The 14,483-nt window shown below is 44.1% G+C and overlaps 1 protein-coding gene across 14 annotated transcripts in view; it reads left to right on the forward strand.

The window, feature by feature from the left end:
• The first annotated feature begins 660 nt into the window (after positions 1–660).
• MSANTD2 (Myb/SANT DNA binding domain containing 2) overlaps positions 661–14,483 on the forward strand; it is a 31,512-nt gene continuing 17,689 nt past the window's right edge. For 12 of the 14 annotated variants that reach the window (XR_006335253.1, XR_006335260.1, XR_006335269.1 and 9 more), the window contains exon 1: positions 661–2,273. Coding sequence is in view for 7 of the 14 variants with exons in the window: in XM_043874104.1 (XP_043730039.1) it covers positions 1,509–2,273 (765 nt within the window). In the remaining 7 variants the exon portion in view is untranslated. Of the gene's footprint in view, positions 2,274–8,062; positions 14,185–14,483 lie in introns of those variants that run through there. The other 2 variants (XM_043874126.1, XM_043874135.1) reach the window with 1 other exon arrangement.

Here is a 14,483-nt window from a genome sequence, read left to right on the forward strand (position 1 = left end):
GAGTCAGCCAGGAGTATACATACTTCCCCTCCCTCTTGAGCCTCCCTCCCATCCACCCCAGTTTTGAATTTTTATTGGAGGAGAGCTGATTTACAGTGTTGTGTTAGTTGCAGGTGTAGAGCAAAAGGAATCAGTTATACATCTACTAGACTATAACTTTTTCTTAGAAAAAAAGGAAGAGATAGCATAAATGTTGGAATTTGTGTTTCTTCATATTCCTAGCTTATAAAGTACGGTGACATTTTAAAATGGCATACAGAGACAATTATCTCCTCTACTTTGTCCCTGTTGCTTATTCCTTTGGCTTTCCAATGACAACCCTGTCATTCTCCGGGGTGATTCTGAGCTTATTTTTGGCTATGCTCAGGTCTTCCTTGCTGTACTACTTTTCTCTAGTTGCCAGGAGCCCAGGAGGTCTAGGTGGCCGTGTGTGGGCTTCTCATTTCGGTGGCGTCTCTTGTGGCACACAGGATCTAGAGGCCCTGGCTTCAGTAACAGTGGCAGGCTGGCCTAGCTGCTCCACAGCATGTGGGATCTTCCCCCATCAGGGGTTGAACCCACGGCTCCTGCATTGGCAGGTGGATTCTTTACCACTGAGCCACAAAGGGAAGCCCTGATTTTAAGTTTAAAATGCAGTTGACCTCAGCTTTTTTTTTTTTAAACCTAACATATATTTGCCATTAAAAGAAAAAAAAACACCATTGCATAGCTTATTTATATTTGAAAAACAACCACCACCACCACCACCACCAGCTGGGGCATTCAAGTTTAGCATCTAAGATTAGATGTTTGGCTTTGAAGAGTATTGAAATAGCTAACAGCGATGTATTGGGCTCGGGGTGTTTAACGTTCATTAAACTGCAGCACTTTATGGAACGATTACCACTAATTACTGGAGTTCACAAGAGCCATCATAACTGACAGTCTTTTTTTCGTCGCTTTACACTGGAGAGTATGAAAAACTGTCGGAAAAACGATGTAACTTCCCAATTAGGGAGATGGAGAACGGTATGGGAAAGTAACTTTTCTGCTGAGGCTGTGAGTTCATACTCATTTAAGCTGTAGACAGATCGTGCAAGCGCAATAAAGACGTCTAACTGTTGTACAAACCGTCACCCCCATCCAGACTAAATGGAAAATAGAACTGGAATAGGAGTTGCTCTTCAAATACTGCGCTTGGGAGTCTCGAAAAGCTACAGAGCACAAACCAAGCCTGGTTCCCAGATGCTTTTTAAGTCTTCCCCAGGAATGCTCTCCCAGTAGCCTCGGCGCCTTCCTGGCTGAGCCCGGCGCGGGGCTCCCCAGCCTCCGCCCGGGGCGTTAGCCCCGGCACCCCGAGGCCAGTTCCGAAGAGGGGAGCGGCAGAGCCGAGGGAGGAGAGCGAGAGAGCGAAATGGTCAAGTCCTCCTTAACTCCGGGCCCCCTCGCGGGCCTCACCCCTCCTCCCGGGGGCTGAGATTGGAGAGGAAGTGGGAAGGTTTCAATCTGTTCCTCACACCGGCGCCCTCATGCCCCCACCCTTCTCCTCCGCTCGGGGATCCAGCGAGCCTCATTCCCGCCCCTCGCCCCGGGAGAGGAGCGCGCGCCGCGGCCGGGTGCGCGGAGAAAGGCCGGGGACGGCAGGCGGCCTCCACGCGGCCGCCGGGGCCCGCAGCCGTCCGCCCTCCAGCAAGCCAGGCCCGAGGGCAGCCCCGGAGTCCGGGGCGGCCGGATGTGAGGGCGCGTCACTTCCGGGCGGTGCAGCGGCGGCCGCTTGGAAGATGGCTGCGCCCTGTGGCTCGGAGCTGCCCGCCAACTCGCCGCTAAAAATCCCGAAGATGGAGGTGCTCTCCCCGGCTTCTCCTGGTGGCCTGAGCGACGGAAACCCATCGCTGTCCGACCCTTCCACGCCTCGGGGTGCCTCCCCGCTCGGGCCGGGCAGTGCGGCGGGCTCGGGGGCAGCGGCGTCCGGGGGTCTCGGGCTGGGGCTGGGGGGCCGCAGCGCCGCCTCGTCCTCGGTCTCCTTCTCCCCTGGTGGCGGCGGTGGTGGCGGGGCTGCGGCAGCCGCCGCCGCTGCATGCCGGGGCATGTCGTGGACGCCGGCAGAGACGAACGCGCTCATCGCTGTGTGGGGCAACGAGCGGCTGGTGGAGGCACGGTACCAGCAGCTGGAGGGAGCCGGCACGGTGTTCGGCAGCAAGGCCCCCGGGCCGGCCATGTACGAGCGCGTGTCCCGGGCCCTGGCCGAGCTGGGCTACGAGCGGACCCCGTCCCAGTGCCGGGAGCGCATCAAGGTAACCGGCCGCCCGGCCTGGGGCAGCAAACCAGAGGCAGAGAGAAGGCGGGGAAGCGGGCCTCGGGGGCGGGGGCCGGTCTGAGCGCAGGGCTCCCCTCCGGGGCCCGGTGGGCCATTCGCATCTCCTCCGCCTTTTTTCTTCTCTCCCTGGGAAGGGGGGGCTTTTTTTTCCAGATGGCCGCCAGCCCGTAGGTTTTCTGAGTTTGAAGTTGGGCGTGCCTGCCGCCGCCCCTCTCTCTTGCCAATCGAGGATGTTCTTGCGCTCTGAAGTTGGTAGTTTCGCATTGTGCTCCCGGCAGCGGTCCCATGCAGCCGGAGCCGCTCGCCCCCACCGCCCGGGCCCCTCGCTTTGTTCCAGGCCGGGGGGCTCCCAGGCAGAGGCTTACCGGCCGGGGCGGGATGGAGCAGGGATAGACGCGGGGGAGGGGGGGAGGTGCTGAGCTCCCCCCGCTACCCCCCAGTTTAGGAATTTTCAAGTGAGTGGCAGGGGCAGAGCCGTACGAAAGGCGCCTTCAGACGATGGCCTTTGTGTCAGTTGTCTTGCTTCTGCCTTGAGCTTGCTATCAAGTCTTGAGATGCTTTGGAGAATTGGGGAGGCTCGGTTGTAGCCAGATACTGTATTGCTTTTGTGGAGTTAGGGCACAGTTAAAGTTGGCCTGGCTGATACTTGGCCCGAAATTTGAGTGTGTTGCCTCCAGAGTTACGTTGGCTTGAGGCCCTGCAGTGTTTCTGACGAAGCTCCTTCTTGAAAGCCTGTTGTTTCCCTGCCTTAGCTGTTGTGCCGGATGTGGTGACAAGTGAAGCTCTCACTGTGCGTCTGGCCATCCTTGTGTACCTGAAGGTTTCAGTACAGAGACTTAATTTGGGCTGGAAATGTTACCTCCAGTCGGTTACTGTTTTCTGTTCCTGCTGACTTAATCTGGGAGTTCAGGTTTGTAGTATTGGCAGATACGGAGTTGTTTTTTAGGTAAGTTGGTTGGTGCCCTCCTCGCAGTGTCTGCTAAAAGATTCTGGTAGAAGACTTTCCCCCTTGTTCACGGAACTACTACTTGTTCAGAGTTACGGGATCAGTGTGCTTCATTTCTGGCAGGGCTGACACTTTTTTGGAACTCCATGGCGGGGTAAAAAACCCAGTAGGAACTGTCATACTCACACTGGAGAAGGAGATGGCTCCAAAATTCTGGAGATCTTGTCTCAAGTGTTCATTTGAGGACATTGTGGCTTAGAAACTTTGGTCCAGAAACCAAGATATTTCAAACCTATTAACTATTTTTAGGGAATCTTGACACCCGTTTCTCAATTAGAAAATTAGATTGGTTTACCTGATAACATGTTATCTCTGGGCCCCCCTCCCTCTCCATTTTAGACAAGGATGTCATGAAAGTAATAGTTTATAGATAGGATAAATAGTAGCTAATAGTAGTCACTGTTCTCTGAATCTCATTCCTTGTTCTATTCAAGGTTGTTAAGGTTAAGTTCAGGGGAGTTTTTGCATTGTGCTGTTTAGCCTCTATCCGTGAACTTTTTTGGGTTTAGAAGTGCCCTTTAGGCGTTTGTAATTGTTTTAGCTTCATTGATTTTTTTTTTTTTTTTGTCCATAGAAATTTCCCAATCAGAAGGACAAAGGGTGTTATCCAAAGCTGCTTATGAATCTCACTGATTATAAAATTGTTTCTCAAAAAGCCAGGAAATCTCTAGTTGGGTTGCGTCTTTGTCCAGTTATGAGAAGCATAACCTAAAGCAAAGAAAGGAGACTGGGCTTCTCTGAAGAATTTTCAAAAGAGGATGGTTTTCTTTGTCTCCAAGCAGATAAGATCAGATTGACCTCAAGCTCTTAGAATATTTTGAGACTATATGGATGTTGATGATGGATTCTCTAATCCACAGTAGCAGTTGATGAGGCGACCAGATCACTGCTTTTTGTTTTCTTTTTTAAGTAAACAATTCCTTAAGTGTGATTTCAACTAAGGAACCAGACTTCTTCTTTAATAGCATTGGTCTTTCCTATCGGAATTATAAGCTCCATAAAGACAAGTTCTGATCTCTTATTCCCAACAGTATGTCCAGTGCCTAGGACATAAGTAGGCACTGGATACATATTAAATTCACCAAATAAACAAAGCCTTGAAGGATAATGTTGGAAAGTATAAAAATCTAGAGCAGTGTTCAGATTTTAACCTCAAAACATAGACTTTGAAACCCAATTTGAGAAATACTTCCTTAAAAACTAAACTCTGTCCCTCTTGGAGACTTAAGATGAATGTAATCTTAAACATGGATACACACGTGGTCACTGAAATCATAGGCTTACACAGTTATGAGGTGGATGTTTATGATTATGTTCCAGATTATGATTATGAAAATCAAAAGGCAACCGTAGAAAATTCTCAGAGAATCATCCCAAACCCCTGAAACAAATCTTTCAATCCCAGTTTCAGAAATGCCAATTTAGAACAAGTAATTCAGAGATCTCTTTCACTTGATTCTGTTAATGAGAACCACAAAAAGAAATTCAACAATCCTTTTTGCTTTGGAATTTGCAAAATAGAAACAAAGTAGTTCAGTGAGATATGGACGTGGAGGTATATCTTGTCCAGAATAATGCAGCTCAGTTAAGTGTGAACTCACGTCAGAGGCTCCCGGGGAGGAGCGCCTTGTGCATCAGTTACATTTCTGGTCCAATGGATTTATTTAAATAGCTATCAAGATTCAACTATGAAGACCCAGTAAATAATTTCTTCTAAGTTTGAAAGGAAGGATGATATATAGTAACTTCAGTTTTTCCCTGAAACTTCCCCTGAATCATAGTTTCAATATGTTGATGTAACAACCTTGTCATATGGTGACTCTTAGATTTTGCTGGCAAAGTACTATTTTTAAATACTATCCAAGCGAATATATATATTTCTAAGTGCACAGGATTTTAACTTAAAGTCAGATATAAACTTTTTTTTTTTTAATTGCTGCAAAGTCTGACATGTCCTGTTTCTGGTATTGTTCAGTTTTTTGGATAAAATGGGTGTGTTTGAGACTGGCTTGCTACACATGTTTGGTATCGTTTGGTTCTGAAGTTTTGTTTTCTGTTCGTTTGCCAAGAGAAAATGAATCTGCTAACAATTCCAGCCTAATTTTGGAGTCAGATAAACAAATGGGTGGTTTTCTGTCCTTTTCTTTGCCTTGTCGTCATCTCCATTTTCTAAATGCTTGCGTGTTTACTGTCTGCTTGGTGGAGAGAAGAACTGTAAGACAGAGTCCAAGAGCTTACAGTGTAGTTGAAATTTGTATACCCACACCTAAGAGTTAAAAAGCTGTACCAGACAACACAGGGGGTGGTATGCAGTGCAGTACTTAGTATGGAATGACAGAAGCAGACGCAAGTGTGATGACTTACTTCAAAGGAGGAAGAGGGCTCAGCACAGCCCATACTGTCGTAGTTGAGAGACCTACTTGGAATTCGAGCCAGATGCCGGATTCACACTTAAGTCAGTTAATCCAATGCCCTGCAAAACTCATTCTCAAGTCCCATATTTATGGGTGTTCTCCAAAAATTTGGCTGTTGAGAGTTGGCTTTTTGTCTCTCAAACAGATGCTTTAGTCTGGCTCTACCTGAAGATGAAATGCAAGGTGATCATATGACCTAAAGAACTTGTCTTTGCTGGGTCAGTGCTGGTTGTTTATCAGATAAACTTATAAGTGATGGGGAGTCTTCTGCCTAGCAAGCAAGATGATGAACTTTTTAGAGACATTGTCTTGATCTATATTCATCAGTAATTCATCGTAATCTTTGGAACAAATATTGTACTTAGGAGACAAATCACAGTGTGGTATATTTGATCTTTCGCTGTAACTATCAAGACTTGTCATTATCTGTCCTGTGAGAACAAATAGGGCAAAGATAACTTGGAGCCCACAAATACTGTTGTCCGTGTGTGAACATTTTAAGACTGCCTGTCTCTAAGGACTTTTCTGATGTTAGCACACCAGACTTTCTGCATTATCGTTGAAAGATTTTTCAGAATGTGGTCTGCCACTCAAAAGTGTTCATACGAAAGATTTAGTCAGATTTATCTCCTTCCATTTCTTTCATTCCCAAGCCATTGCCACCAGAAAACTTGTGTGTTCCAGTTTTCTTGTCTGCTTTTGAATCTGATGAAGATTTGATATATATACTGAAAGAATAGACTCCCAGCCATACAAACGTATATTTAGGCTTTTGGTTTTGGAAGTGAGGACTCTAGTAAGCACATCTTAAAACTGTGCGTGAATAGGCACCTGAGTTTATTTCCTGGCATTTTGGGAGATCTACTGGAAAGTAGAGTGAAATATTCTGGATCCTTCATTAAGAGGTATGTAAAAAAGGGAAAGAAAAAAATGAGGAGACCCATAGTATAAAGCAGTGCTGTTCAATAAAACTTTCTGTAATGATGGAAGTGTTCTGTATCTGCTGCAGTTCAGGGCAAAGTTCAGTTCAGGCCAAAGGCTGTTAAGCTTTTGGAATGTGGTTCGTGTGCTTGAGGAACTGAATTTTTAATTGTGTTTCATTTTAATGAATTACGTTTTAAATTATACATAGCAATGTGTGGCTAGTGGCTACCATATTGAACAATATAGGTAAAAAGTTGTTATTCAGAATATTAAAGAAGGCTTTATTTTATGAAAGGATTCTCTTGGCTACACCCTCAGACCTCCGAGGGGCGGGGGTCTTGTTGGAAGTTCGTTCTTCTTGCCCTCCCTGTTGCTTTACCCCTGAGTAGGATGAACCTTGACAAGTCAAGAGATACGGCTCACCATTGTAGGAGGAGGAGCTTTTCCTGTAAGGAATAAAGTATTATAATCTCAGTTGACTGGGGCAAAACATATCTACACTGTCTAGCAGCTACTGTGCAATAGCTGCTGGCCACAGGCAGTAATTGAACACTTGAAAAGTGGCCAATGTGACTGTGCCACTGGATTTTTAATCTCAATTTTAATTCATTTATATTTAACTAATACAACATTGTAAAGCAACTATAATCCAATAAAAATTAACTTAAATAAAAGTAAGTAAGTTTAGTGGCTATTATATTGACCAGAACAGCTTTGAAATTATAGTGTTCAGTTTTTTTGCTGTGTACTCCCAAAAGAGTCTTGAAATCCATGCGCTCTCTTGAACATTTGAAAGCTGACATTAATGTTTTTTCATCGTGTGTTTTAAAATGTACGGGACGTTAATGGGAGCTTCCCTGGTGGCTCCGATGGTAAAGAATCTGCCTGCAACGCGGGAGACTCAGGTTCAATTCCTGGGTGGGGAAGATCCCCCGGAGAAGGGAATGGCAACCCACTCCAGTATTCTTGCCTAGAAAATTCTGTGGACAGAGGAGCCTGGTGGGCTACAGTCCATGGGGTCGCAAAGAGTCGGACATGACTGAGCAACTAACAGGACGGAACAGGATATAGGACGTATTAAATCTAGTGTGAGTGAGATGAGATTGATGTGACACTTACTGAATAATGTACTCTGACTCTGAAGGATTCACCCCAAATTCTTATCGGTTCAGTCAGTTCAGTCACTCAGTCCTGTCCGACTCTTTGCGACCCCATGAATCGCAGCACGCCAGGCCTCCCTGTCCATCACCAACTCCCGGAGTTTACTCAAACTCATGTCCGTCAAGTTGGTGATGCCATCCAGCCAGCTCGTCCTCTGTCACCCCCTTCTCCTCCTGCCTCCAATCCCTCCCAGCATCAGGGTCTTTTCCAATGAGTCAGCTCTTCGCATGAGGTGGCCAAAGTATTGGAGTTTCAGCTTCAGCATCAGTCCTTCCTTCCAATGAACACCCATGACTGATCTCTTTTAGGATGGACTGGTATCTATAGGTTTTATCAACTATATCTTGAAAATGTTGATGATCCCACAATATTCCACTTATACTTAAAATAAACAGTATGATTAACCTGTATTCCTTTGACTATTCTAAATTCAGCAGCCAAGCTTCGTGCCTAAAAAATATATACAAGACAGAATGACAGGAGTCCCTAAGGTTTAAGGTGCCTTGATCAATCATTCAAGAAGGCATATGGGCACTACAATTAAAGACCCCTAATTTAGAACTTTGAGCATCTTTTCTGTTTCTTTCTTGGCTGATGTAGACCTCCCAGGCCCTTGGAATTCCACTGCCCGGAGGAGCCAGGAGAGATTTGGAACTTAACTCTTGGCTAAAGGCCAGGCATCTGGGGAGGACTTGGAAATCTTACCCATTCCCTTTCATCACACTCATCTGACAGATTCATCACAGGGTTTCTTTAAATACTAAGGTCTGAAATAAGAACTTTCTTTTGTTTTTTCTCGTTATTCATCAACAGATACTTGAGGGCTTTCTGTGTGAGGCTGTTGACTTACCGCAGTGTATCATTTACCGTCAGAGTCTCCCTCCCAGGGAAGAAGGAGTCAGGATACTAGAGCACCAGTTCCAGTATTGTGAGCATGGTCTATGGATTGTGTGGACATTAAGCTCCTGGTGCTACAACCTGTTTAAAAAGTCATGCCTTTCACTTGAAAAACCATATGCTGTAGTGCATGAAGGTATGCCCTAGACCCCACATGCGAGACTGGTGGGGGGGTGTCATCCAGGACCAGGTCAAAGGGTGGAGTCACCGGTTTTGGGACAACAGCAGATGTACCAGTTCTAGAAATTTATGTTTCCATAAGTAACTTTTCTATAGTTTGAATTGCAGTTATATCCATTATATATCTCATTCCTTAATTTATATACTAGAGAGAAAAACCAAAGCCATGCCTCTTTTTGAACATACCAGAAGAAATGTATTTTACCCTGTGGCCTGGTACTCACGTGGCATACACATATGAGCATAAATAGATGTTTGTGTATGTGTAACCAAAGCACATTTCACAAAACAGTAATGCTGATATTGCATCTAGAGTGTGTCTGCACTGTTCTAAGCGCTTTACAAATACTAACTTAATTAACTCACATAGTGACGCTATACTTAACTGTGCAACACACTCTGGTTGGTTCTTTTCTACTTGAACCCAGATCTTCTAGCCCCAGCATCTCTTGAGTGACATAGTCTACAGCATGTGTCTGTACCTGGAAGGTCTCTCTTTTCAGCCCCCTCCCCACACCCTCCTTCCCCCGCCCCCCACCACAGTGCTTTTCAGCATCTCCTCCGCTTGCACCCCAGTCCCTCTGGCCCTCATCTTTCCTCTACCCCAGCCACACTCTCATTTGTCTCCAGAAATTCCCTCACCTAAAACAGGTGCCAAGAAAACCTGGGAGGATGGGGGTGGCCACTCCCACTGCACTGGGTAGCAGGCTTACTCCTTGGGGACTGGCCGCTCAGGGTCACATTGGTCCCTACGCGGGCCACACCTCTGAGGTGGCAGGATGGAGGAGCTGGGGGAAGGGGAGACAGGCTAAATACTCACTTGCAGGGGACCAACAGCTCACAGAATAGAGACAGGGCCTGGAGTCTTTCTCCTACAGGTTCCACAGCCACAGTGACGTGTTCTGGGAGGGTATGGGGTGGACCAGGGATGATCTAGGTTTGTTGACATGACCTCACTGAGGTGTGCCAACACCTGGTGGGGGCAGCAACACCTCCCCATTATCACGTGCCGGCACTGTGCCTAGGGCTCAGCTAGTACCCCTCCCCCAAACTGGGGGTCCTCACATATCCCTTACCTGCACCGTCCCCTCTAACCTGTAGCAGCTCTGCATCCACCCTTGTCTCCCTAGTCACCCTCTCACCGCCCCAAATCCTCTGCACCAGAACAGGTCCTGTTCCCCTGGTTGGTTACCCCTTCATCTCCCATGTGGGGTGTTGAGACAGGTGCCCCCAACTCATTAAAATTGATTACCAACCTGCTAATGGGCCAGAACCTGCAGTTAGATAGAAGAGGAATAGAAGAGAATGAGGTGACATTTAGTTTTTTCAGTCATTGTGCTACTTTAGACTCAAGGTATCAAAACTCCAGAAACATCATTCATTTGGGACAGGTCATGTCCCAGATGTTGTCGTGAAATGTTTTATCCTGTGTAGTTCTAGAGACCTAGAACCTATGGCTTGAGGGGAAGGTGAAAGGAGGTGGGAAGTGGTAAGAAATCAGACTAGAGACAAACAAGAGGTCAGAGGATGGGCCAAGGAGTTTGGACTTTGTTCTAACTTAATAGCGAGTTTTCAGCTGGGGAGTAACATGGTTTCCCTTAGGTTCTCGAACTAGCTGTCAGGTGGAAAATGAATTGGAAAGGCTAAGACTGAAAGTACTAAGATTTTTTAGAGGCTCCTTGCAGAAACCTACACAGGAGGTGAAATAGTGGCAGTGAAAAGGGAGAGAACAGAACAGATTTCAGACATAATCAAAAGTAGTGGAGCTGTTTTGGAGAATCTGAAAATTTAGATTTGCTAAATCTTAACCTGGCTACACAACTCACTGTGTACTTCTCTACCATTGTACACAGAGGATGCTAATTGCAGTCCTCAGAGGTCATCACAGTACTTCATTGCTTAAGTTTTAAGCTTTAAGTTGGTTCTTTTTTTTTTTTTTTTAAGCTGTGCTACATGGCAGGGGGTCTTAGTTCTCCCTACAGGGGGTGGGCAGAGTCCTAATGACTGGATCACCAGGGAATTCTCTAGGTTTTGTTCTCAAACCCAATGGAAGTGTTAGTCATTCAGTCCTGTCTGACTCTTTTGTGAGTCAGTGGGCTGTAGCCTGCCAGGCTTCTCTGTCCACAGGATTCTCCAGGCAAGACTGTTGGACTGAGTTGTCGTTTCCTTCTTCAGGGCATCTTCCTGACCCAGGGATTGAACTCAGGTCTCCTCCATTGCTGGCAGATTCATTACCATCTGAGGCACTAGGGGAGCCCAGAACCCAGTGAGATCCAGCTAAATAAAACACTGCTTTAGGACAGTCCTGTCTGTGTTATCCAGACTCCCTTGGGTTCTGATCTGCTCCCCAGGCTTCTTAAGTGATGGTCCTGCCTTCTTTTTTCCTAACATTACCAGAGGGCAAGAACTAAAATCAGATCTAAAATTTCAAATGTAAATTATCATGCATTCTCTCAGAAGTATGCTCATGTCACTAGGATGAGGTAGAATAGCGGCCCCCCCCGCCCCGCCCCCCTACACTTTGGATGGTTGTATCTGTGTTGTGTTTGCAAAATGTTTTTTAAAAAAAGGGAGGGGGGAGGAAAAACTTTCTGAGTTTCAAAAACGAATACCAGTACCATTTTTTAGATAGTCGATTGTTAGGATTGCCCATTGATGATTAGGTTCTGTTTAATTTTATTTCTGTTGTCGGGTTTATGCAGTGTGTTCTGTCTACTATTTACCATTGCAAAAACTTCCTTCAGTGTTGAAAATGAATGCTCAATGAATCTGTGCCTCCTATACTGCATATGTTACAAGTTATCTGGGGTTTGTAATCTATGCGGAGTCTTCCCCGCTATTGTTCTAAAGAATTGAAAAATGCCTGCATACTGGAATAAGGTGTATATTTAAGTCTGTATAATTCTTAACCTATCTGTAGTTGAGAGAGTCTTTGAGAGCCAATGGAAATACCTTTTTTCTTGGCGATAATCAAATGAGTGCTACTTTGTCACTTAGTGGGTGGGGTGTGATATTATTTCCTAATAGAATACAGACCTGTGTTTATTCTCAGACATTTTAGGAATAACAGCCATCATCTTATTTTTATATATGTGTTCTTGGCTGTATCCATAAATTACATTTCTTGAGCTACCAAATAATAACTTCATTCATTATAAAGTGATGAAATAGAATGGAAGTTATTTACCTAGATTTATTTTCTAGTAGCATTTTCTCAGCCTGTGTAAGATGACTTTGTTGTAACAGCCTGAATTTTTGAAACCCACAATGTTGTTTCTCTAATATCTACCTTTAGATTACTACATTTATCCAAATAAGTCAATTATGTTTGTACTTGATATTAATAAAACCAGAATAAAGTTCATATCTACCAAAACCTGCTCTTATCATTATTATTTAAAATTTACAAATACTTTTCTCTAAATGGCTGGAGCTGCTTAATGACTTAGAAAAAGGAGTGTGATAGGCCAGAAAGTACCTTGACCTTGTAACTCTCAGCTGCCACATACAATCTTAGGAGTTTCTGTCATTTACTCATCCCTTTAGCAAAAATATATTGAGCTGCTTCTGTGTGCCAAATATTTGATTTAGGTTCTAAGAATACATCAAAGAGTAAAACTGGGGGAAAAAAACAAAGACAAACCCACCTGCCTTCAAAGAGGTTATATCCAGTAGAAAACAATATGAATACTTTAAATATGTTAATTCAAAACTATTAACACAATCAGAAAAACCCTCAAATAAGATATTCTTTTATATTAGCCTTATTGACCTTAGAAGGTTTCAGCTCTCAACCTTCCACTATGCATGGGAAATAGAAATTCCTTTGCTTTGGCTTTATTAAGAATGATCTACATGATTTTTATATTATGACTTCTTACTGTGATATGTCCGGTTGAGTCTTGCCCCTCCAAGCAGCAAAGTGCCATGCTGCCTGGTATTCATGCTGTCATTAGATAATGAGCACATCTGTGCTGGTCCTGGTGGCACAGCCTTCAGCAGAAATAGATAATGTTCCTTCTCTCTTGTATAAATTAGGAAATATGGTTAATAGTTGGATTTGAGAAATCAGAGTTTTGCCAGCTTTAGAACAGTATAAAATAATTTTTGACATAAGTTATATAAACCACATTATAAAACTAAGGAAAAAGCAAGGGAAAGTTTAACTCTTCTTGATGATAGCATATCTACAAGTCTGTGAGATGTTATTTTTCAAGAAGTGGTGGTGAAGCTTATTTTAATTCCAGTAAGATTTCCACTGGAGAAGGAAATGGCAGCCCACTCCAATATTCTTGCCTGGAAAATCCCATGGACAGAGGAACCTGGTGGGTTACAGTCCATGGGGTTGCAAAGAGTTGGACATGACTGAGCACACATGCAAAATTTCCATGCACCAAAGAAGAAATGAGAAATCTACATGCCTTTTGTTTTATTGAACTCCGAGAAAGTATATATAGGTCATTCATGCTTCTTTCTTGATTCATGCCTGCCTCCTACTTCTTGCAAACAGGTTGCCCAGTGAGTGAGGCTAAGTCCTCACTCTGGGTGGGTAGCGAGGATTCCTTTTTCCCCTTGTTTATATGTCACTGTGTTAGTCACCATATTCTTGCTCAGAGTATAAACCTTTGAAAATGGCTAAATGATTGGCTTTTAGCCATAGAAGAATGAATATGAGCGAAGTTATGATGACATAGCCAGGTGTTGGTGAAATTTGAATAATGTATGGGCAATAACATACTCATTTAACAATGTTACCTAATATGTAACAAACCTAAATCTAGGTATAAGCACCTTTTATTAATACTTAAAGATTTCACATGTTGTCAAAACTTGATACAACACTTTAAGTACTAATAAAGAGGTGAGCATTCTTTTAATATTGGGTGATGTTTAGCTGAAAGTTACTTGCTTTTCTAAACAAGGTTCTGACACTGATCGCTACAGTAAGGTTCTTTTGAGTTTGTTATTCTTATCATGTGCTTAATGATAAAGCTTTACTGCTACTTTTTCTTTCCTTGAACTAACCTTCACATAAGACACCTTGGCTTCCAGGTGGCGTGACTATTCTTGTTGTAATAATAAGAAATATTTAACATTTACTGAATACAAGCTACTAAGCAAACACTGTTTTAAATTCTCTACTTGAATTTTTTTATTTAACACAAATCTGTGATGGAGGTAATGGCCACATACTCCAGTATTGCCTGGGAAATCCCACGGACAGAGAAGCCTGTCGGGATACAGTCCATGGGGTCGAAAAGAGTCGGACACGACTGAGCAACTATCACTTTCACTTCATGATGGAGGTACTGTTACCAGCTCTACCTTACAGATAGAGAAATTGAGGTACAGAGCGATTAATTTTTCTAATGTCACAGAGCTAGCAGGTGGTGAAGCTAGACTAAGTCTGACTCTGCACTCTTAATCACTTGATTATGTATTGCCCCATTGTGAATTATCAGTCCACCTTTATTAAAATTTGACAGTTGAAACAGTATTTTGGCAACAATGAAATCATAAATTCATAAATGCCAAAATCACACAGCAACACACAGATGGACCTCATAGGGCTCATATATGTGTCTTGGCATAAAAATGGAAACAG

Source organism: Cervus elaphus, chromosome 2 (assembly GCF_910594005.1).
Source record: "Cervus elaphus chromosome 2, mCerEla1.1, whole genome shotgun sequence".
In the NCBI taxonomy this organism is placed as follows: domain Eukaryota; kingdom Metazoa; phylum Chordata; class Mammalia; order Artiodactyla; family Cervidae; genus Cervus; species Cervus elaphus.